General features: G+C 35.0%; 2 protein-coding genes across 4 annotated transcripts; one reads left to right on the top strand and one right to left on the bottom strand.

Moving 5' to 3' along the window:
- Nucleotides 1–1,415: 1,415 nt before the first annotated feature.
- Nucleotides 1,416–4,094, bottom strand: LOC141642408 (uncharacterized). 3 transcript variants are annotated; one of them, XM_074451199.1, is made up of 5 exons: nt 3,798–4,094; nt 3,515–3,570; nt 2,552–2,642; nt 1,730–1,896; nt 1,416–1,588 (listed from the first exon to the last, which is right to left on the bottom strand). In XM_074451199.1, the coding sequence occupies exons 2-5, from the start codon at nt 3,551–3,553 to the stop codon at nt 1,541–1,543; spliced, it is 345 nt and encodes a 114-aa protein (XP_074307300.1). In that variant the 5' UTR covers nt 3,554–3,570; nt 3,798–4,094; the 3' UTR covers nt 1,416–1,540. The 3 variants fall into 3 exon arrangements, with proteins under 3 accessions (XP_074307300.1, XP_074307301.1, XP_074307299.1); XM_074451200.1 differs by having other exon boundaries at nt 1,708–1,896; nt 3,515–4,094; XM_074451198.1 differs by having other exon boundaries at nt 3,515–4,094.
- Nucleotides 4,095–14,036: 9,942 nt separating this feature from the next.
- Nucleotides 14,037–21,426, top strand: LOC141642407 (putative E3 ubiquitin-protein ligase LUL4). The gene is made up of 3 exons (XM_074451197.1): nt 14,037–14,744; nt 19,563–20,073; nt 21,124–21,426. The coding sequence occupies exons 1-3, from the start codon at nt 14,182–14,184 to the stop codon at nt 21,235–21,237; spliced, it is 1,188 nt and encodes a 395-aa protein (XP_074307298.1). The 5' UTR covers nt 14,037–14,181; the 3' UTR covers nt 21,238–21,426.
- Nucleotides 21,427–23,007: the final 1,581 nt, after the last annotated feature.

Raw genomic sequence — 23,007 nt, 5'->3', positions numbered from 1 at the left:
GAACATAGCATGCAGTACTAATAGCTTCAGCCCGGAAATTTCGAGGTAGGCCACTGCATAGTAACATCGTGCGTGCCATATCCTCTAATGTTCTATTCATACGTTTAACAACACCGTTTTGCTGTGGGGTTCGTGGTGCTGAGAAGTTATGCCCAACACCATTCTCCCTACAATATTGTATAAAAGCTTGGTTATCAAATTCGGTGCCATGATCCGTACGAATGGAAATTAATTTAGATTTATACTTATTTTGGGCAAGTTTCATTAGAACTGCAAACTCCTCGAAAGTCTCATCTTTTGAGTTGAGAAAGATTGGCCAAACAAATCTAGAATAGTCATCAACTAGAACGAAGACATACCTGGATCCACCTCTACTTCTTACCTTCATTGGGCCACAAAGATCCATATGTACGAGTTCTAGTGGTTCTTTCGTACTTACTATTCTCTTGGGTTTGAATGATGATCTAACGTGTTTGCAACGGGCACAAGAGTCACATAGGGTTTCTTGATTGAATTTGATTGATGGAAGTCCTTCAACCAGATCCCATTTCTTTAGCTTATTCAACGTTGTTGAATTTATGTGAGCAAATCTTTTGTGCCAAAGGCACGGATCATCTGTCGTTACTTTCATGCATGTGAATGAGTTAGTAGGAATATTATTTAAATAAATCATATAGACATTCCTTCTACGGTGTCCTTCAAGCACAACGCTACTTGTTCCTTCAATTATTATTCGACAAGAGTCTGAATGAAAGACAACTTTATTTCCTTTGTCGCATAATTGAGAGATACTAAGTAAGTTGTGTTTGAGACCACTCACAAGATAAACATCACTAATTGCATGAGAAGAGGATATTCCAACTTTACCAACACCGATGATCTTACCCTTCTTGCACTAGTAGAAAAAGTCTCATTGACATCGCTTATTTTACCCCATTTACATCGCTTTTGTGGCGATGTTTCTGGGGGCGACGTATTTTGTATTTTTACCTTAACATCGGTTTTAGAACCGATGTAAATAGTATACATCGGTTTTAGAACCGATGTAAATAGTATACAATTAACATCGGTTATAGGTGAAAACCGATGTTAATTGTGTTTCAATTACATCGGTTTCTAAGTAAAACCGATGTTAATAGCATCTAATTTACATCGTTTTTGGTGTAGAACTGATGTAAATATCAACTTATTTACATCATTTATGACTAAAACCGATGTAAATAGGTATTTTTATTATTTAAAAAAAAAAATATTTGAGGCGTTTTTAATTGGGGAAAACGCCTCAAATGAGAGCTTCAATCAATTAAAAAAATTACATTTCCAAAACCCATAATGTATGTATAAATATACATTGTTTTGAACATAAATATTCTTAGATTTACACATAAATAGATACATGTTGAATACATCTGACTAAATAATGACAATATTGATAGTAAGATACAAAATGAAATTAAAAAACTAATATCTCCTCGCTTGTTCCATATATTTGAGCTCCTTCTAACTACCAACATTTTGTCGAGTTTTCATCCTTAACTCTTCATGGCTTGGAGGGGCAATTTAAAAACAAATCAATGTGTATTTGAGCCTGCATATGTACAATACTACAAATTACTATTGAGAAACATATATATATATATATATATATATATATATATATATATATATATATATACATATATATATATATATATATATTACGAGTACCATTTGTGTTGTGAGATCTAACACGGCATTCTGAAAAGTTGTCAATTACTGCCTGAGCCTTTCGCTTGATATCCTCGAGGCAGATATTAGTAACCATATAATATGACATTAGAACTTGATCCTCTGCCTGCAACATAAAAGTTACCTGCTCAGGGGCACCTGGCACCTTTACTGGCTTGATGCCAATTTCTGTTGGTATCCACAAACTAGAATGACAGCTTGTTAACCATGGAAATACATGTTTCGAAACTAGGTGACATTTTGCAAAATGTATAAACAAAAAAACCAGCCACAAACGTTGATAGTAAAAGATCTATGGTCAAAGATTGCTCTTAAATCTCTCTAAAGAACAGTACTAAAGGCTCAGAGAGATTCAAGAACCTGCATATAATCACCGAGCAAACCCTTATCTAAAAGCATTTACGAACTTTTTGAAAAAAGAAAAAGGTGAAACTGCAAAAGAGATGACAGTTTTTAAGTAGAATACCTATGAGCGATATGGTGCTGCAACTCTGCAAGCAGTGGTTTAATATCTATCATGAGTATGTCAGGGATTAATTTCTCATTGCCGGTGAACCATTTATGGAATTTATATTCCAACCCTTGCTACACAGTATCCATATTTACCATTCTCACGCAAAAGGCTGAAGATAACCATTGCACAGCTTTAAATTTAAATTGAAAGAAAACGAATTGACTCCAATTATGCTCTAGCGAATGATAAAAATAAAATCAAGTACAAGTTATCTTTATAACTAAAAGTCTATGCCTGTTTACAGCGCTAGCATGAAGTATCTTAGAGGCTGAGTTCTTGACTACCAGCCATAAAAAAAGATAAACATACCATTTGCCTGAAGCTCCTCAAGAGCAAAGCAGCTCCCAATGGATTCAGGAAGATATGTTATTTGGTTATTTGAAGCATTTAGAAGCTTTAACTGCAAAAATTAGACCAAATATAAAGATGGTTGAGTAATTTAAAAAAAAAACAGAAAATAATGAACAAAAGGTCAAATAACTTGTGGGCATCCAGGGTACTTTCGAAGTATCCGTAGCATAAAAAAATGAAAACTATTACGCTGACGCATACAAAATACGTAGGAAACAACAAATAAGAAAAGTTCGTATAAGTAGATCATACATAAAGGGACAACAAGATATTCAAGCTCATATACTTCAACTAAGGTGTGATCATTTTGAACATATTGCAGCCTAATGGTCACAAATACTAACAAGAAACACCCAATATATAACCCATCATAATCATCCTACTGCCTCCAAAGAAGCATAGCCACTCACGAGGTTAGGCGCGTCAAACATTTCACCCAATATAGAGGTTGTTTCCGGTAGATACACAATCACAAGAAAGATGACTGTTTAGTCAGACTTTAGTAAGTTTACTAATAATACTCCCTCCAACGAACCCCATCCAATCCAATCTACCGCCATTAAAATTTTTTTAGAGTTAAACTCGGAAAACAACAACTCGATAACAATACTAGACCAATCAAAAACACTAATCAACTTCCCCTTAGCAAATTTTCAACTCCCGTATAATTACTCTATTTCATATAAGGTCTTAGCTATAAATCTCACTATAGCAAAATGACAATTTCACCACTAACGACAACAACCAAACAGCAGACAACAACCAAACAGAAATACATAAATCATGCACCTCAAGTAGATTAATTGGTCTGGATAACATCAAAAATGAGATTGGTCAGGAACACCACAAAGAAACGACAGATTTGTATACAATATTCATAATAAATCAAAGAAACAACATAAAAATAAATGGACAACTCACCTGAATAGAGTGAAGATGTAGTCGTTTGAAGATAGCCATGGAACACCTCTATAATACTAATAAACAATTATGAAATTGGAGATTAGTAAACCCTAATTGACATTGTTCTCTAACATAATCCAGAAACATTCGAGAATCATCAATAGCAGTAGCCATAAAATGAGGAGAATTGCATAAATAACGGGAATTAAAATGCAAATGAAATTGAAATGGAAACCTTAATTTAGAAAAAGGGGAAGACATATTTTCCAGAAAAGGGAGAAAGAGAAAAAGAAATGAATACCATAAATGTATAAGCTCATTAAATCGAAACCCTAATCGTAGAAAGGCGAGCGATTTGCAGAAGTGAAGGGGCGTCACACACGTATGTAAGCACGAGATATAAGGTGGTATCAATGGTGTGTGCGTCTGTGGTGGTGCAGGATGGTGATGGCGGCGGTGGTCGTCTCTGACGCTGTGGTGGTTGAGGGCGAGGGTGATGGCGAGATGAGGATGAGAGCAACAAGTTATCTGAGAAAATGAAGGGTTTTGTGAAGAGGAGAGGCACTTAATAAGAAAATTTTTACATCGGTTTTAAATAACCGATGTTTATGATACCCTTTTACATCATTTATTTGAAATCGATGTCACTAATAAAAAAACATGTACACATTTTACATTGGTTTTTCTAAGAATCGGTGTTATTTATGAACATTTACATCGTTTCAACTAAAACCGATGTTTTTGTGGCGATGTCAATAGGACTTTTTCTACTAGTGTTGTTATCACCAAATGTGACCTTACCTCCATCGAAGGGTTCAAGTGAAAGAAATAAATTTACATCTCCAGTCATGTGCCTTGAGCATCCACTGTCAAGGTACCATAGGTTATTTTCTTTCATCAGAACCTGCAAAATAATTAGATACAGGTTTTAGGTACCCAAGCTAAGTTGGGTCCTTTGACGTTAGTCACCCTGAAAACTAACTCCTTTCTAATCCAAACCCTTTTAATAACCTTGCGTCTTGGAGGCGAATGGATTTGTTTAGTAGTCGTTTTAGGTTTAGTCGTGGGTTCCTTATGTCGAGGTTTTTCAGGTTGTTTTGGAGGAGCTTTAGTTTTTACGGGCTCCTTAGATTTTGGTGTTTGTTTAGCTTTGGTATCCTTCTTGAAATCAAAGCTCATATCATAGAACCAACGATGATCATTGTTGCGTTTTTCACTGGTACTTGGTTCAGATGGGGTATTGACACTTTCCTCGAAAATAGTGTCATATGCTTTGACAAAGTTAATTCCTTTTCTTAAATCTTGAGCATATTTGACACAATTTTCTTGGATATGTCCAGTATGACCACAGTAATTGCAAATCAAGTATTCAGGTAAGTTTGTATATTTTCTCCTTCTGAAGTCTCGTTCGGAAGGGGTTGATTTGCATTTAGAGTGATCTCTACGGCCGTAGCACTCGTGCCCTAATCCCATTTTCATATTATTATCTGATTGCTCAGTTAGGAAATTCAGAACACGTGTGCTACCTTCCCATTTTTCATGAACCTTTCTAGCATGCAACAGTAATTATTTTAAGGACTCTATTTCTTTGTTGCATTTAGAATGGTCTCACTCTATGATTTTGGGAGGATGAGTCTCTTCATAACTGTTACGAAAGTTTTGGAATCTTTCATTAAGAACTCGAACCGTCTCGGTATGCGTTCTTTTAGTATTTAAAAGAACGGTTTTAAATTCCTTTAATTGTTGAGTTAAAGATTCGATCTCCTTCTTTTGATCTGAGATTACGGTTTCTCTAGCCGTAGCCTTAGACTCAAGAAGCTCTTTGACTTTCCTCAATTCCAATGTTATAGCTTCACTAGCTATAACTTTGGCCTGAAGATGCTTAATGTTGAGTTTTAGGTCTGAGGTTATAGCTTCATTGGCTATAACTTTAGACTCAAGAACCTTCTTCTCAGCATTTGTCGAATCTGAAGTTGTAGCTATATTAGCTGTAACTTTAGATTTGAGCTTTTTGGCCTTTGCCTTAAGGAGTTGATTCTCTTCAACAATATCGAGAATTTGTTCTTTCAAATCTTTCAATTCCATCTCTTGTTCGTGACACTTATCAAGAGATTGCTCAAAATATTCTATTAAAGCATTCTTAGAAAGTTTCTTGACACTCTTCTTAAGTTCAAGATAGCTTACCTCTTCTTCTTCTTCTGAATCGGAATCTCCTAGGAAGCAGCGAGGGAGTCCACACTATCTTTATCATCGTCCGAGAAGAGGTCAAGACTAACGTTGCTTAAGCATAGGTTAGCAACTTCTTCTTCTTCGATGCTTCGTCGTCCTCGGGGTCGAGATCTCCCCAAAGAAGATGCTATCATAACTTGCTTGAATTCCTTCTTGGTTTTCTCCCGTTTTGCTTTGTCTTTGATTCTCTCCCATGTGGGACAGTCCTTAATCATATGACCGGATTCTCCACACTTGAAGCATCCTCTATTAGCAAACGTGTTCTTTGTCTCTGAAGTTTTCTTATTAGAGAACTTATTATTGTTGTTGAACAATTTTGCTTGCTTATTTCTGAAAATGCGTTTGTTGAACCGTTAAGCAAACAAGACGGTTTCGTCCTCTATTTCTACATCTTCTTCTTCCTTAGAAGAAGCTTGTAGAGCCATGCTCTTCTTATTACTGGACTCGGCCTCATCGTCTTCCAGGACGAGTTCATGAGCCATGAGAGCACCAATAAGTTCTGCATTAGGGAGGGAAGTGAGATCTCTGACTTCTTCCATGACCGTGACCTTGGGACGCCATTTCTTGGTTAGACTCCTAAGTACTTTTCTAGCAATATCCTCGGAGTTAAAGGTTTTACCAAGATTTTTGAGCGCATTGACTATAGTAGAAAATCGTGCCGACATGCTATCAAGTGATTCATTATTTTCTATTCTGAAAAGTTCATATTTTTGAATCAGCAAATCAATGCGATATTTCCTTACAGCCGATGTTCCTTCATAGGCCAACTCAAGACCATCCCATATTTCCTTGGCCAAAGTGCAAGAAGAAAAACGATCGAATTCAGTCGATGTCATGCCGTTTTGCAACATGCTTATCGCTTTCGAGTTTTTCTCAGCCTTCTTGTAATCAGCCTCAACATAGTCTTCTTCTTTTTTCTCATGGGTAGTACCTTCCGAAGATGCACCCAAAATTTTATGTGGTCCTTTCTTTATAATCGTCCAGCACTCCCAATCATGTCCTTTTATGTAGTGTGTCATCATGTTTTTCCAGAGTCCATAATTCTTCCCATCAAAGACGGGACACTTAAGATACTTGGAATCCATTTCACACGAGTAATGCAGCGGAATAAAAATAAAATAAAAAGATAAAAAGATAGACGGATCTAGCCTCTTTGCGGTTAGGCAATCAAGAGCACGAGGCTCTGATACCAATTGAAGAGTCTATCACACCCGAAATACTCGAGAGGGGGGGGGGGGGGAATTGAGTATTTAAAAATTATGCCTACTTTTTATTTTATATCAAGGTAATTAATTACTTAAAGTTTATTGATTAAACTTTAACTAATTAACTAATTGATTATGAACGTAATGAAATGACTGAAATGAAAGATGCAAGGACACACGATATTTGAAGTGGTTCAGCTTCACACGTCGAAGCCTACGTCCACTATTCTCGATTAATAATTTTAGTACCTTACTCCGGATTACAAAATTATCAACCCAACTCGTATAGTTAACTCTAACTATAACTCGATTTGAATATCACTAGATATTCGATTTGACTACCTTAAGTTACTAAGAAAGCACTTGATTGTTCTTCTAAGTGTTCACACAATTGAACGAGTAAGAAACAATATGAAGTACTATTATCTTATGACGTAATCTTAAGAAAGATAAGCAATTTGAAGAGCACGACTTTTCGCAAATATTTTCCAAAACAAAACAAAAAGACAATTAAGAATTAAACTCAAATATGTTTTGCAAAGATTGTTATATTTCGAAAAGCTTGCCTAAATAAGGAATGATCAATTGTATTTATAGTAGAAGAAGGAACTAGGGTTTGCACGAAACCCTAGGATGCCGTGAGATAGGCGGCTAAGGCTATAAGAGATAAATCTTCATCTCTTTCCTAATTTAATCCAAGATATTATAGTTTAGGTAAATAAGATAAAAGTAAATCTTATTTGATATTTAAAACTATATCTTTAAGATGTTAGGATAAGTAAACAAATCAAATCATATATTATAAAGATAGGAAAATATCTTATATAAATATAAGCTAGATTTGATTAGATAGGTTACTTAACCACAACCACCTCACACGTCCCAACGGTTTTGCGCTTTACTACCAAAACCCTAGGCCCGTGTCCATCTTGGATAAAACCTATCTCCTTGGATTAGGGTTAGATTAGATAGACTAGCAAACCCTAGGTAGCATGACGACCCATAAGTCGTTTTACTAACCAATAGGAATATGCAAGTCACCAATTATAATAACCCATAATTCAATTCTACTATATACACAAAGGATTTCGAAATATGTTTAAAAGAATTTCATCCTTTGAAAAATGATTTTAAAACAATTAAAATCGTGCCTTTAAAATGCTACCTAAAGTTATAGTAGAAACAGCTATAACTTTAAGTTTGGTTAGTAAAGTTATAGGTGAAATAGCTATAACTTTACTTTCCCAATACTCTTATTTTAAGATACCGTCATCAGATGAAGACCTATACTAACTAATCTTCCTGGAGATCTTCAGTAAAGGATCTTCTCTTTATCTTGACCAAAAGCTCTTTATCTTGAGCTTTGTTAAAGACTTTATCTAGCCTTTTGCTTGAATGATCATCATACTTGAAACTTGTTACAGTTGCTTATGATGCTTTAAGAATCTTCAATGTTATAGCTCAAGCTGCTATAACATGACTTGAATGATGCCTCACAAATCTTCAATGTTATAGCTATGAGAGCTATAACATTACTTGCTAAACTTGTAAACCTAAGTTAATCTATCAAGGACTAAACAAACGATTACAAGCAGGAGCATTATATAAAATGAAATACACACTTGTCATTATCAAAACTTAATCATATATCTATATGGTCCAACAATTTGTCAAAAAATGGTCATTTTTTTATCGTCACTAATCGACTGTCGTACAAAGTAATTTCTCAATCACATTTCATAGCTCAATACAATATAATTCAATGCTTTAAAGCCACCAATGTTACAAATCTACAATAACAAAATACGGTCCAAAGCTTTAAAGTCATCGTTTTTTCATCAATAATACTAAATTCTTTAAGCTACACGTTTTTCTCCCTTCAACTTCTTTGTCTGATTAATAATGTAAAGAGTCCTCCATAATTTTTTCAAGTGTAGGTCCGTCTATGTCCGGCCCAAACTCACCAAAGATCACCTCTAGTTATGACCAATCGGAAGGATAGGATCAAGTTCGACTAAACAACAAATTCAATTCTATCAATCAAAATGAAAAAAAAAAAACATATACAACCAGCTCAAAAATCTGCATGAATTATTAAATATCAATCCTATCATAATGTTTGGAGAAAACAAAATTTTAAGTATGAATGTACAATTTAACTAACAGTTAACAATTGTGCGAAATAGTTTTATATATCAAATTATCAATCATTGGGAATAATAATCAAAGGAATGTCAAATTAAAATTGTGCAAATGGATAGTTGAGTGAGTAACTAATAGAATTGTACCAGTTAATCAACCAAAAAGTGAACATCATGCCTTAAATAAACATGATTGTGAAAGTGTGTAAACACAATTGACAATGTGATGCCCTGAAATTCTTCACGAATGACAACCCCCTTAGTGACCCAAGTTCTTCAACAAGATTAATTAACCGTCGGTCAAAATTGTAATTATCAATATGTGAGTTCAATATTAATAAACAATAAGATTAAGACTAAGTAAATTAACAATTCTTAATACAAATAATAATATTCATCAAGAGTAACATAAATAAAATATAATTATACTTAACTTACATTCTAAATTTTGGCGAAATTCCAAACAATCACATAGAAATAGGAATGGATCGATGAGATGATCATAATGTCATCAAATTGGTAAGAAACTATTATATACACTTCATAACCAACATGGAATGTATTTCAATTCAATATGGAAAAGATGAAGTGAGGGAAATAAAGTTGGATTAAAGGCCTTCTTTTATTGTTTTTTTTTTTCTCTTATGTAGGAATTAGGTGATGTGGAGACGGTTTGATTTGTTGATGTGACATTAAAATAGATAGGACATTAAAATAGATAGGTAGTTTGCTTTTTTATTACTATATATAGATATAGATTACAAATACCATTCACATGTTTGCGTTTTTTTACAAAATTATCCCTACGTGTGTACATTACTATAAATAACCGCTTACACTTACGTGTATATTCCCCAATCACCACGGTATAATATTTTTACCCCGAGAATCGTTTTTCTTAATTTCTGACTTGTTAAGTGATAATGTACGAAAAATTTTAAAATTACCCTCGTTTACTTATACACTTACGTGTATATTCTATTCCCTGTTCTTTTGGACTTAATTTCAGTTCTAATAAGTTCAGTTCAGTTTAGTTCAGCTCCATTCGATTCATTTCGATTCGATTCGGCTCCATTCGATTCGATTCGATTCATATCGATTCATTCATATTAGTTTATTTCAACATTACTATTATTATTATTCTTATTGATATCATTATTATTATTTTTATATTAATGTATTTACTATTGTTATTATTATTATTATTATTATCATTATTATTACGGATAATTCACGCGGTGCACCTGAAATTGGCCACTTTGCACAAAATATCCAAATTTTTTATCCGAAAAAACTTAAAGAGGCCATAACTCGTGTTTACGAACTCAGAAAGTGAAGATTGTTTTTTTTCAAATCGATCATCTTTCCGAGTACTACGATTTGAAAAAAAAGTTTGACGAGTTTGGAACTCGTGACCAGGAGATATGCTCACTCAAAGTTTGTTCGGTCGAAAAAATTTTGACGCACAATAACTCCTAGTAGCGGAATCCAAATGCGACAATCTTTTTTTTTTTTCAAATTGTAGTTCTCGGAAAGATGAGCGATTTGGAAAAAAAATTCGTCACTTTTCGAACTCGTAAACACGAGTTATGACCTCTTTAAGATTTCCGGATCAAAATTTTGGGTATTTCGTGCAAAGTGGCAAACCTTAGGGGTACCGCGTGAATTATCCGTTATTATTATTATATTACATTTACTATTTTATTAATATATTCATTATTATTAATATTATTCATAACATATTTATTATTATTATTATATTTAATATTATTATATTAATAAGTTATTATTTTATATTTATTATTTTATTAATATACTCATTATTATTAATATTATTAATCACATTATTATTATTATTATTATATTTAATATTATTATATTAATAAGTTATTATATTAGACCTATTATTATTATTATATTATTTATTTTTTAGTTATTATTATTAATATATTATATTATTATTAATAATGTTATCATTTATATTACTAATATATTATTATTATTATTATTATTATTATTATTATTATTACTATATTTATTATTATATTACTATTTTATTTTTTATATATCTTATTAGATTATTATTATTAGATTATATTAATATATTATTATTATTAATGAATAATATTATAATAATATTTATTATTATTATTATAATATTTATTATTAGTATTATTATTATTAGTAGTATAATCTTTTTATTATTATTTCGATTCGGTTGATTCGGTTCCCATTAAGTTCATTCAATTGATTCGAACATTTCATTAAGTTGATTCGATTCAGATAATTTCACCCAAAAAATGAGTGCCTAATTAATCCAATCCCAAATAAAATAACATATCCCTCTTCTAGATTTCCCTAAATCGGCCAATTGATATCGGTACTAAAAAATACTCCGTAGTTTTAACATACGAACATATGGTGACAAATCTGACAATGTGAGATCGATGAGAAAGTTCCGTGATGCTGAGAAGTACGTTTGATATTTTATTGATTTTGTCGAAATCAGAAAAGCTACAAAATAAAATCGATCAATTTGTCAAATGCGGACATCTCCGTGGTTCGTTGTCAACGCGGTCATGACTTTAGTAATGAATCACTGCTTACTGCTTAGCACATCACTGTATGACAATGCGTTCCAAATACTCCACCAAAGAAGATGACACGATTCGTCTTAAATTTAAAATAGGTAAAGTATAATAGCTTAGAGAAATGGAGGATGGCATGAATTAACAAAAAGTTTGTGCTAAATATGCGAGTGAGAATATATTATAACCGTTTTAATTTTAAAACAGATATTAATATACTGCAAATGTGCAAATATACATTTACGCCTATCCCTAATTCTCTCTCACAAAAAAATTAAAACAATTCGTTTCAATCATTTTTTTATTATATTGTTCAGCAACTCTCCTATAGGACCGTCCTATATCATATGTCTGGTTAGGAAAATTACCAAGCATCTTCTTTATTTTAGTCTCCTTGAAATTGACCATCTTAATTAATTATTCGGAATTTTATTTTAAAGAAATTGACCTTAATTAATTATTTTATTTTAAGGAAATTGACCATGTTTTAGTCTCTTACAAATGTTTAGGAAAATTACCAAGCTTCTATATAATTTAATTTTAACCTAAACCGTATAATATTTGCATTGGGATCCCTTAATCGGGTTCATCACACGATGCTATTGATTTACAACTATATAGTATAATTAATTTGTATAACTTTCTCCAATTACATTGAAATCCCTTGGTTTCTGGAATTAATATATACTATTGATTGATTGATTGATTTGTGTATATTGTTTTGTGCAGTGATCACCAAACTAAAAGACAAATACGGAGTACAAAGTATGGTTTAAGAAATACGGAGTACAAAGTATAAAATTTAATTTGGCATGGAAAACATATATACGAGTGCATATTTATTTAAAGTATAAATGCACAAAAAAAGTATTACATGTTAATTATTATATTTTCAAAATGTTTAAACTTGTATAGTTTTTGTAAATCGTCATTTTGAGCAAAAACAAGGCTTTTTTTCGTGACTTTTTGTAATTCGATTAAGGTAAAGACTTGTTGTGATTTAACATTTGCCAAAGCACATCTTTTATTTTGTAAAAAAAAAAAAAAACTAGTTTTTGGTATGACGCTGTGAAAAAATAGATGTATTTTGTAAAAATGAGTGCAGTAAAACATTTCCCTATGGTATCTTACTCTATTTCAATTCCTTCCGATCTTTTAAACCTAACACCCCATAAATACCAGTTAATGTATTATACAACTTTGTCAATGTAACCGGGCTTTGTTACAAAGTTGTCGAGTTCTATTAACAAAATTATTGAGCCATTTTACGGTGTTACTCTTTCACATACGGCTTTTACTCTTTCACATATTTTTTTTCATAATGTTTCCAAACAATATCCTTCCCTCAACTAAAAAACTCTGATTTTGTCTTTTCACTTTTTATTAAAACCTAATTAAATTCCTGAAGATTTTCAATTATCAATCTTAATTCTTGTATTGAATAAGTAATTACTTTGTATCGGTTTATGAAAAAATTACATTATACTAGTATTACACAAAATTACATTGTTCAACTAGATTGTTTTGGTGTTGATCTATAAAATCAAAAACGACTTTTCCCCTGCCAATTTCTTTCGACAAATTAAACTACCACATATCAAATGGATAACAATATGAAGGAGATTGATTGTCTTATCATTTAACTACCATATTCCTTCGACAATATAAAATGAATGACACTGCATGTAGTGCGGTATTTCTTCGACAATATGAAATGAACGCCATTGTTACTAATACACATTGATTTGCTTTTTCAATTTGATACTCATGGTGGTGGGTGGGCATTGTATCGGGATTGACTCACTGTGTGAAGGTTGGTTTGTTGGTGGAGTTATGTCTGCGGTCGATAGATAGGGAAAACGGCAGGTGTCTCCGATCAATCTCTGGTTGGTGGATCGTTGATGGGCGGGATCGGTGGTGATAGAGGTGGTTGGTGGTGGTCGGGTATGGAAATGGAGGTGGCGGTAGAGGCGGAGGAGGGTTATAGGTTTTTTTTGGGAGAGATAGGGATGAGAGAACATTGAAAAATAAAAGGGGTAGAAAAAAGTAATTTGTGTATGTGAAAGAGTAAAATGTGTATGTGAAAGAGCAACACCCTAAATTTATTGAGCTTACCAAAATAATTATCAAGCTATCAATAATTTCGCAAAATAGCTCAATAACTTGTAAAATAGCTCAACAACTTTGTGTAAGAGCTCGACATCTTTAAGGCGGTTGTACAATGTTATTATACAACTGGTTGTAGGATATTATTTGTACATAAATACCACTAAAATAATAAATCACACTTCATAATAAAACATGAAAAAAGGACAATTCGAAAACTCCATAAAATCGGAGAGTATTATTTTTAAATCGGGAAGTGTTGTCTTAATTTAAGACGGTCTTGAATAACATAAACCTCCCTACACACGATACTTCCCTTCTTCCAAACTCTTTCCCAATTTCTCCCTCCATCTTTTACCTCTTCAACCTCCCGATTCCTCAAAAATCCCAAATTCACCAAAACTCACACATAAACAATGGGAATCTCCCTTAGTTCAGGTAGAAGAAACCAACCGACAGCCACAAACCACCACCATCACCACCACTTACACAACCCATACTACAACCAACCACCACCATCACAACCACCGCACCAACCACCATACTCATACCCCACCGCTGCACCAACCACCACCGATCCATACGCACAGTACCCATACCACTACACCTATCAACAACAACAATACCCTCCTGTAACTACAACGGTCCAATCTAATTCATATTATAATAACGGATGGTATAGTAATACTAATACTAATGGGGGTAATTATGTAAATCCTATGATGGGTAGGGGTGGTTTTCAGTTTTACTCTCCTGGGGGTAATTTTGGTAATGGGTGGCAACATCATCAAGTGAGGGACCCACATGGGATGGTGGTGCCGGTGTCGCCGCAACCGCCGCCGTATGTTGAGCATCAGAATGCTAAGGTTGTTAAGAATGATGTTAATGTTCATAAGGATACTATTAAGCTTTTGGTTGATGAGGATTTTCCTGATCGGCATTTGGTTTCTTTTGTTTTTGATGCTCATTTTGATGGCAGGTTTGTTCTCTTCTACTTTTATTTTATTACATTTTTATTCAATTAGTCTCGTTTATAACCGCTGTAAGTTACCACGAAGGGGTGATATGCACCATCACCTTAAAAAAAAAAGATGTTGGTTTGGATGGTTTTACACCCTCGTTGTAAATTACTCCCATTTACAACGGTTGTAAACAAGAATTTATGATTTTTATATTATTTAGTTGATTTGGAGTCGACTGATATGAATCATCCTTTGAAACGGTCGTATATGAGTTGTTTGGAATTGTGATATTGGTTGGAAGAAGTGGACTTTTTAGGTGTTGGATTGAATTTAGTGTGCAACTATGTAGTAGTGGTGATTTAATTGAAGCAATTTGGCGATGATAAGTTTCGCTATTTTGAGTAAACAAAGTCGTCGAAGACTCGACTTGCGAATTAGTGGTGTGATCCATTAGAGATGAAGATAGATGAGCTTAGTTGGTTTACATTAGTTCTAGAAAGGTGATGAATCGAGAAAACAATTTTTAAAGGTTTGAGCGTTTGGGGCTACGGATTGTTTGGATACAAAAAGAGGAGGGAATGAAGCAAGCGAGTTTTTCTTTGTGTCCTTTTGTGTGTTCGAGGGATTTTAATGGAATTAACTTGCTCTCTTCTCCAAATCGCTCCGACTCTTAGGGTCCGTTTGGATTGAAGGAATTGGAGAGAAGGGGAGGGGAGGGAAAGGGAGGGATTCAATTTCCTTTGTTTGGATAAAAAATATGGGAGAAAGAAATGGAAGGGAAGAGAAATGAGAGGACTTATTTTCCCTCCTATAGAACAAACTATAATCTTACCAAGGGTGGCAAGATTTGGAAAGAAAACATTATTTGGACTCTAATTATACCACCAGCATCCTTCAATCCTCCATCCATTCTTCATCTCCCTCCTTCCTCCCCTTCCATTTCCCTTCATAATTTTTGTTATCCAAACACCCACATCCCATTTGCCCTCCCCTTCTCTCCCCTCCCTTCACCTCCCCTCACTCCCCCTCCCCTCCCCTTCCCTCCTAAAATTGTATCCAAACGGACCCTTAAGCTAATCAAACAAAATAAATTGTCCCTCTTCCTTTTCATCTATTCAAGCAAAGGGTGAGTCGTTATTGTTGTTATTGAGCTTTTGTTAGAGAATGGTTTACGTACACTCTTGTAAACCTTCTATAGTTGTGTTGGGCCAGAATTAAACTCAAGTAACCCGGTTTATAAGTTTGGCACAATCACACTTATAAACTTGTACTCAACAACTTTCAAAATTCTGGCTAAATTAGCTAAATGAACGTGTCATGTTTTATTGATTGTTGAGAAATATTCGCTTCAACTAAACTTATTTTTTCCATCGTAATTTAGTGCTCAACCAGTGTAAACTCTGACGATTAATTTTTTCAAATTTATGTAGAGATAAATCACCCTTTGAAACCATCATCGTATCGGTTGTCTGAAATTGTAATATTGTTTGGACAAAGTGGACATTTTAGGAGGTAGATTGAATTTAGTGTGCAACATTAGTGGTCAATTAATTGAAGCAATTGGGGGCTGATAAGTTTTGCTATTTAAAATAAGGGGCTGATAAGTTTTGCTATTTAAAATAAAGAAAGTCTTGGGAAGACTGTACTTGAAAATTTGTGTTGGGATCCATTAGAGATGGAGATGGATGAACTTAGTTGATTTCTGTTAGTTCTAGAAAGTTGACTAATCAGAAAATATTTTTTGAAGATTCAAGGATTTGTGACTAAGGGTTTGTTTGGATTATTGGATACAGAAAAAAGGAGGGAACGGGAACGGGAGAGGGAATGAAGCTAGTGAGATTTACTTGCGCCTTTCATGTGTTTTGAGGGATTTTGATCTGGCTTATAGGGGTCTGATGAAGAGATTCACTTTCTCTCTTCTCCAAATCTTTCCAACTTTAATTAAGCTAACCAAACAAAAGAAATTTCGCTCTTCCTTCACCTCCATGCTCCATCCCATCGAAGGGAAAGTCTTTGTTCTCGTTATTGAGATTTTGTTAGAGAATGGTTTACTTACATCCTTATAAACTTCCCTTTGATTTTGTTGGCCGTAATTAGACTTAAGCAACCGGTTTATAAGTGTGGCACAATTACATTCATAACTCCCACTTCTTTTCTTCAGTTGTGAGACACTAAAATGTGTGCTGGACACTGCTGGTATACTCAACAAGTTGCACTATTTTGTCTTGGGCTAAATTAGCTACATGTGTTTCATTGCTCATTGAGAAATACTTGCTCCAACCAAATTTATTGTTTCCATTGTAATTTAGTGGTCAACTATTGTAAATTCTAGCAAATAATTTTTACCAAATCTATTCGAGATACAACATAAGAGTAATATTTATATGTTTGCTTAATCTAACCAATTTTTCTGTGTGCAGTCGTTTTCAAAGAAAAAGTTGTAGCTGTTTGTTGTGAAAAATATTTTTATGATCACCAAAGCCATATGGGCTCTATGCCTCTACATAAATAGAATGTGAGTAACATACAATTTCTACTCTTAGGAAATGCTCGATTTTCCGAAATTGGCCTATTCATTAGAGTTGCCTCATATTCATTTTTGGCCTACAACGAGTGTGTGAAATAGCAAGATTATCCGTACACAGGCATGATCTACATTCCAATTACTTCCTACTTAACTAACCAGTTACCTTATTAATAAACATCCACCGACCCTTCACTCCAATCAGCCATGGTCAACACTTTTTTAGCAATCAACATTCAAGGTCACACCAGTGACACCACCACTGCCACCGCCAGATAAATGTAACATTACCACGATTTGGGATCTGTGTGATGGAGTGGGCTCGTCAAGGGTTGTTCGATTATGGATTTCAGGGAGTCATGGTCAGAGAGCGGGTTCGTTGTTGGAGATCAGTGGTGGTTGGTTATGTGAGGATGTGAGGGGTGACACAGTTTGGGGTCATGGTGGGGGTGTTTGAAGGCAGGTCGTCCGAGGGTGGAGTCATTTGCGATAGGTCATGGAGGTGTGAGGGTGGGTAGCGGGGATCTGCTGATGTGAGTTTTATGAGTAGAGGGGCGGTGGTAATGGGTACAGGTCCTACAGGAAGTTGTAGGAGGAGAGGTCATGTTGATGGTGAGGGGAGTAATGCTGTTGGTGGAGAGCATGGTTGTGGTCATGATGGGAAGAAGACATTGAAGATAAAGTAAGCACTCTTAATTAACTTTCCCCTTTTTAATAACTGGACATCCACTTGCAACCCTTGATAAGTATGCCCAAAAAAGGGGGCATTTCCTTGAATAGGAAGAAGTAAGATATACTTTCCGGCAGAGGGTGAGCTGTGAGTTTTTATTCTGTTGTTGGGTGATTGTTTGAGCCTGAGGTTTTTGTTATACAGAGAGAAGGATGGGGATGCAGTTCCTCTGGATGTGTGCACCGCTGACCATGTTTTGTTGTATCTCATTAGTGTGGATTCTGTGAGATTTGTGGGGGATCATTTATCGTACATCCGTATATGGACAGTGTAACTAGCTTTAGTTGAGTGATGCTCGTAGGGCCTTTGATTGGTTTTCAGTTACAAATCTTTCATGTCCCGAGTGTATATTGCAGGGTCGAAGAGACTGCTCTATTTGAGGGCAAGAGGGAGCTTATGAGGACCAATCCTTTGTATTTTAAAGATCTTGTTCTAGAGGCAAGAGAGAAATGTCAAGAAAGATTGTAATGTGATATTATTGGGAAATATCTATAATAACTTAATGAGTCTTGCATTATTTGTTGTCTATTTTGTCTAAGCGGGGAGCTATATCAAATTACTAAACACAAACCTAGTAACTGTGCTGTGCTGCTGTCTAAGCAAGTGCTTGTCCTGCTGCAACATACCCTTTCCCTTCAAGGAGACTTACCCCAAGTCTATAGCTCACAGAGTCACAGATGCAATAATTTTGTCTTGAGGCAAACAACACGATGTAGAAATGACTATCTGTGTCATGTATATTTTTGTCTTTGGATATTCTGTGATGTGAGTGCTTCAGAGTGTGGCTAAAAGTGTGTTTAGTGATTCACTAGCAGCTCATGCCATGCTGTTTTGAGACAAAAAGGGAAAGGAGGCTTTTGGTGGCTTCAGTACATGGAATTACAATGTGGGTGCGGGGAGACTAATTGGTACTTTTGTAGGATGCTTTGCATAAGTGAGGTCTTCTGTCTTCAAATCTGCATAGAAATTTAAATAAAGAACCTGATCTTGCAATTAGCTGAACCTTGGCCTTCAGTTGCCTGGTGGGAAGGGTCTTTTTTAGTTGAGGGATTATTTATGACCTGTGATCGCAGCCTTGTTTCATAGGGAAAAGAGTACTGGAAGGTACAGAAACTGAACACAATTCTTTTCTTTTATTTTGGCTCCCTCCATCTAATTCTTAATGAGTAGAAACTTCTGCCTTTCGTTGAGTTTTGGTTTTCTATCGGATAAGTGAAGGGGCTTATTGGCACACATATTGTATGTGAAGGATTCATGATAGAATGCTGGAAATAGTTTCTGCTGTTTAACACCAGCTGAAATTGGAGGATCTGTTTCTAGGTTATCAGTTTCACACTGCGAGTATTTCTTAGCTTTTTTTTTTTTTTTGTCCTACTGGAATCTCATTTCTTTTTCTATTATGCATCTTGCATTTGTTAAATTTCTCTGTAGAATGTAGATTATTTTCAGAATTTCAGAGGCATAAAAATCAAATGTATAGGAACCTATGTTTTCTTTGAGTTTAATATTGTGATATGGCTTTTTCGTCCCTTTTAGCGGACGTGTGAACTGAAGTTTTATAGTATGTTCTTGTTTTGACAGTATTACAATTTATTACTTTGCTAAGGAAGACAAAGAGAACTGTAAGTTTACCCAGCCATCTTTAGCAATCAGCCCAGTTAAAGTTCCATTTCAAAAAGGAACTGCGCAGAGATTTCAACAGCCATCTGGCACTGGAATTGACTTGGGATTTTTTGACCTGGAGTTTCTTGGAAAACCGACAGAAGATGATGTTTTCCCGCTTGTCATCTTTGCCGAAGTGCATTCCTCAGCCCAGGAAAGAGATTACAATGTTCAAGAATCTTCAGTAGAGGGCTCTCAAAGGGCACAAATCACCCAAGCTGTAATAGAGAAGAAGAACGAGACAGCCGGATTTCAAGTTAAAGTGATCAGGCAGATATTGTGGTTTGACGGTGTCCGTTATGAACTTCGTGATTTGTATGGGATAGGAAATGCATCATCAGAAGGCTTTAATGATGAGGAGCCAGGAAAAGAGTGTGTGATTTGCATGACGGAGCCAAAGAACACAGCTGTGATACCTTGCCGACATCTGGTAAGAATCTGCGACGTGATGATTGTTAATACTTTTCCCTCTTTCATTTATACACACAAAGTCATGAACTTATACTCCCCCGTTCACTTCATTTCCATATGTTTATTCAATAGATATGAGGAGAATTTTAATCAAACGTATGGAACTGAAATGAATAGAGGGAGTGCGAGAGAGTCTCACAGATGACTATATGAGACAAACCCATTAATCATATAAACAATTAAATGAGAATAGTCATATGGGTTAGTCTCACAAATCAGATTGTCCAACGGTGTCACTGTCATTTATAAGGTGGTTAAGTCTTGGAAAAAAAGCGAAACCTTTGTTCTTTCATTACTATTTTTCCGAGACTTCTCTTTTCCTAGACTAATGAACTATAGAATGTGGAGCAGAGATTCGGGATTGGTGCCTTTGAAAATTGTAGCATGCATTACTTAGAGTTGTACAGAGCCGAAAGCACTCTTATGAAATAACCTATTAACTAAGGAAGCCTTTTATCGTTGAAAATAGAACTCGGTTTCCATAGAGGCTGTCCTGTGTTAACGGTGAAGAGTTTGTTTATTTTTTCTTCCTTCATAACTGAATTTCATAAGAACAAGATCTATTCTGGTTACACGTTTTGAGTTTTTGACGTAGAGCCTTCTTTTACAAGGTTCTTTCTTCTCTTTTTTTTTAGTCAAAATGTCTCGGTTTTTTGTATTCTTTATTAGTTTATTTGAGTTCTGTTTCTCGGAGTGAATTTTGTAATAGGCTGTGCGCTGTTGCATATCCAATTTAACTACCTATAACGTTGTGCTGTTTAGAAGAGTCACCTCTTGTTTTATACCCTTCGCTGCTATTCGATTCTTAAGTCAAACATCCAACTTCAGGTTTAAGTCCTAATACCCTTTTGGTTGCCTTTTATCTGTGTGAGTGTTCATCTGTTGGTTGTGACCGATCTGACCATGACATGCGCAGAGGTCATAGTTTTCTATATTCGAAGTATACTTGACAGACTGGCTAATGTTTTGTGTTATTTGTTATTTGACTCGTTTCATGTTTTGGTGACAGTGCATGTGCAGTGACTGTGCTAAAGAGCTAAGGCTTCAGACAAACAAGTGCCCTATCTGCCGCCAGTCGATCACTGAGCTAATTGAGATCAACATTAACAGTTCTAATGAATGATCGACACTTCACACAATGATATCGAGTGTATAATGTAGCCAATCTTATACGAGTTTTTTTTTTCCCGTCCTGTGATTGTACATATAATTGTAAGCTTGTAACATAATTGTAATGGATGTGAAAATCTTGTAGGCGTGTTCCAAAATTATTTGTTCATCCTTAAATTTGCCACTTGAAGCCGCCTTGTTGGATATTTGGAGCAACTGCAAGGCCTTATCACAACTAGAGCTGGCAGAAGCTAACCCGACCCGAGGAACCCGACCAGACCCGTCCGAAACCCGACCCAATACAACCCGAAAATTGGGTGAACCGAAACCGAACCGACCCGATAACAGCCTTATTTTCTCCAACCCGAACCGAACCTGAACCGACCCGACCCGTGACTCGATATTTTCTCAACTCGATAGATGACCCGATAATGAACTAGCTTAATAATGGTTTAAATAACACCAGACCCGCTAATGACCCGACCTGACTTGCCACCCGTCGATGACCCGACCCGAAGACGACCCGACATGAACCGACCCGACCCGAACCCGTCACTGACCCGGCATAACCCGAACCCGATATGACCCAACCCGTAACCGACCCGATTGCCACCTCTAAATTCACAACTATCCTTGGAACTGAAAATTGTGAATACGTAGTCGAAATCTAATCTTGAGCTAAAATAGAGGGAAGGACCCGTTTTAAGGTTAAGGCGAATAATGTTGTCTGAAACAAAAATTTGTGATAAAACTTCAAAAAAAATCAAAAATACATCAGCAACTCTCCTATAGGACCGTCCTATAGCATAAGACTGACCCAATAGGAGAAAAGTCCAAGCAAAAACATTGATATATTAAGTTTTTGATTTTATTTTGATAACTTTATACTTTATAATAAAAACTAACATATTTAAATATGTAAGTTATTAATTTAAAATATTAGGTTATGAAAATAAAAGTATTATTTCATATTTTTATTAAGTAATTTTTTTGGGCCTTGTGCTATTGGGTTAGTCCTACCTAAAATTGGTCCTATAGAATAATTTGTGAAGAAAATACATTCTCAATCAAAAAGGAAAACAGTGAGAATGCAAATTATTCGATATTGTAAAAGGATGGTTTTTGGGCCGTATGACCTTATGGGCTTGGTGACCATCCAATGCTTTTTGAGGGTCTAAATTTTGTTTATTCGATATTGTAAAATCATGAAGTTATTAATTACTCCTGTTCACTTCATTTCCACACGACGATATTTACACTAAAATTATTTACAAATTTTCTTTAAGACGGAGGATGCTTAAGACGGGCCAAATTGTATGGTATTTGACTTGTTTAATCTGCAGACGATGCATGCGTCTTAAAAGAGACTTATTGGAAAATTATTTGTATTAATAAAAAAAATTGCTATGGGCTTGGTGACTTTTACAGTCGCCATACGACATGCCAACTTTTCAAAGCATTACTCAAGATAATTCTTTTTTAATATCTTCTCATTTCAATTTGGTGACTCATAGGTAAATTTGGCGAATGGCCATTCATTTCAGGCTCATATTGAGTTAAATCAAACACAAAATCTCATTGAAGACGGCGATATCCGTCACAAGCTTGTGACGGATACCATTTTCTCTCACAAAATACCCATGAGAGGTGAGTGGGAAGCACATGAGGGGTGCCCCACCTTGTCCCCTATCCCTTTTTGTGAGAGGTCTTTAGCTTGTGGCGGAATTAGCCCGTCACAAGCAAGACGATTTGTAAATCAAATCGGTGTCATTTAGATTAATCT

Source organism: Silene latifolia, chromosome 2, assembly GCF_048544455.1.
Source record: "Silene latifolia isolate original U9 population chromosome 2, ASM4854445v1, whole genome shotgun sequence".
NCBI classification, from domain to species: Eukaryota; Viridiplantae; Streptophyta; class Magnoliopsida; order Caryophyllales; family Caryophyllaceae; genus Silene; species Silene latifolia.
The sequence above is the reverse complement of the archived record's forward strand: the minus strand, read 5'-3'. Positions and strand labels throughout refer to the sequence as shown.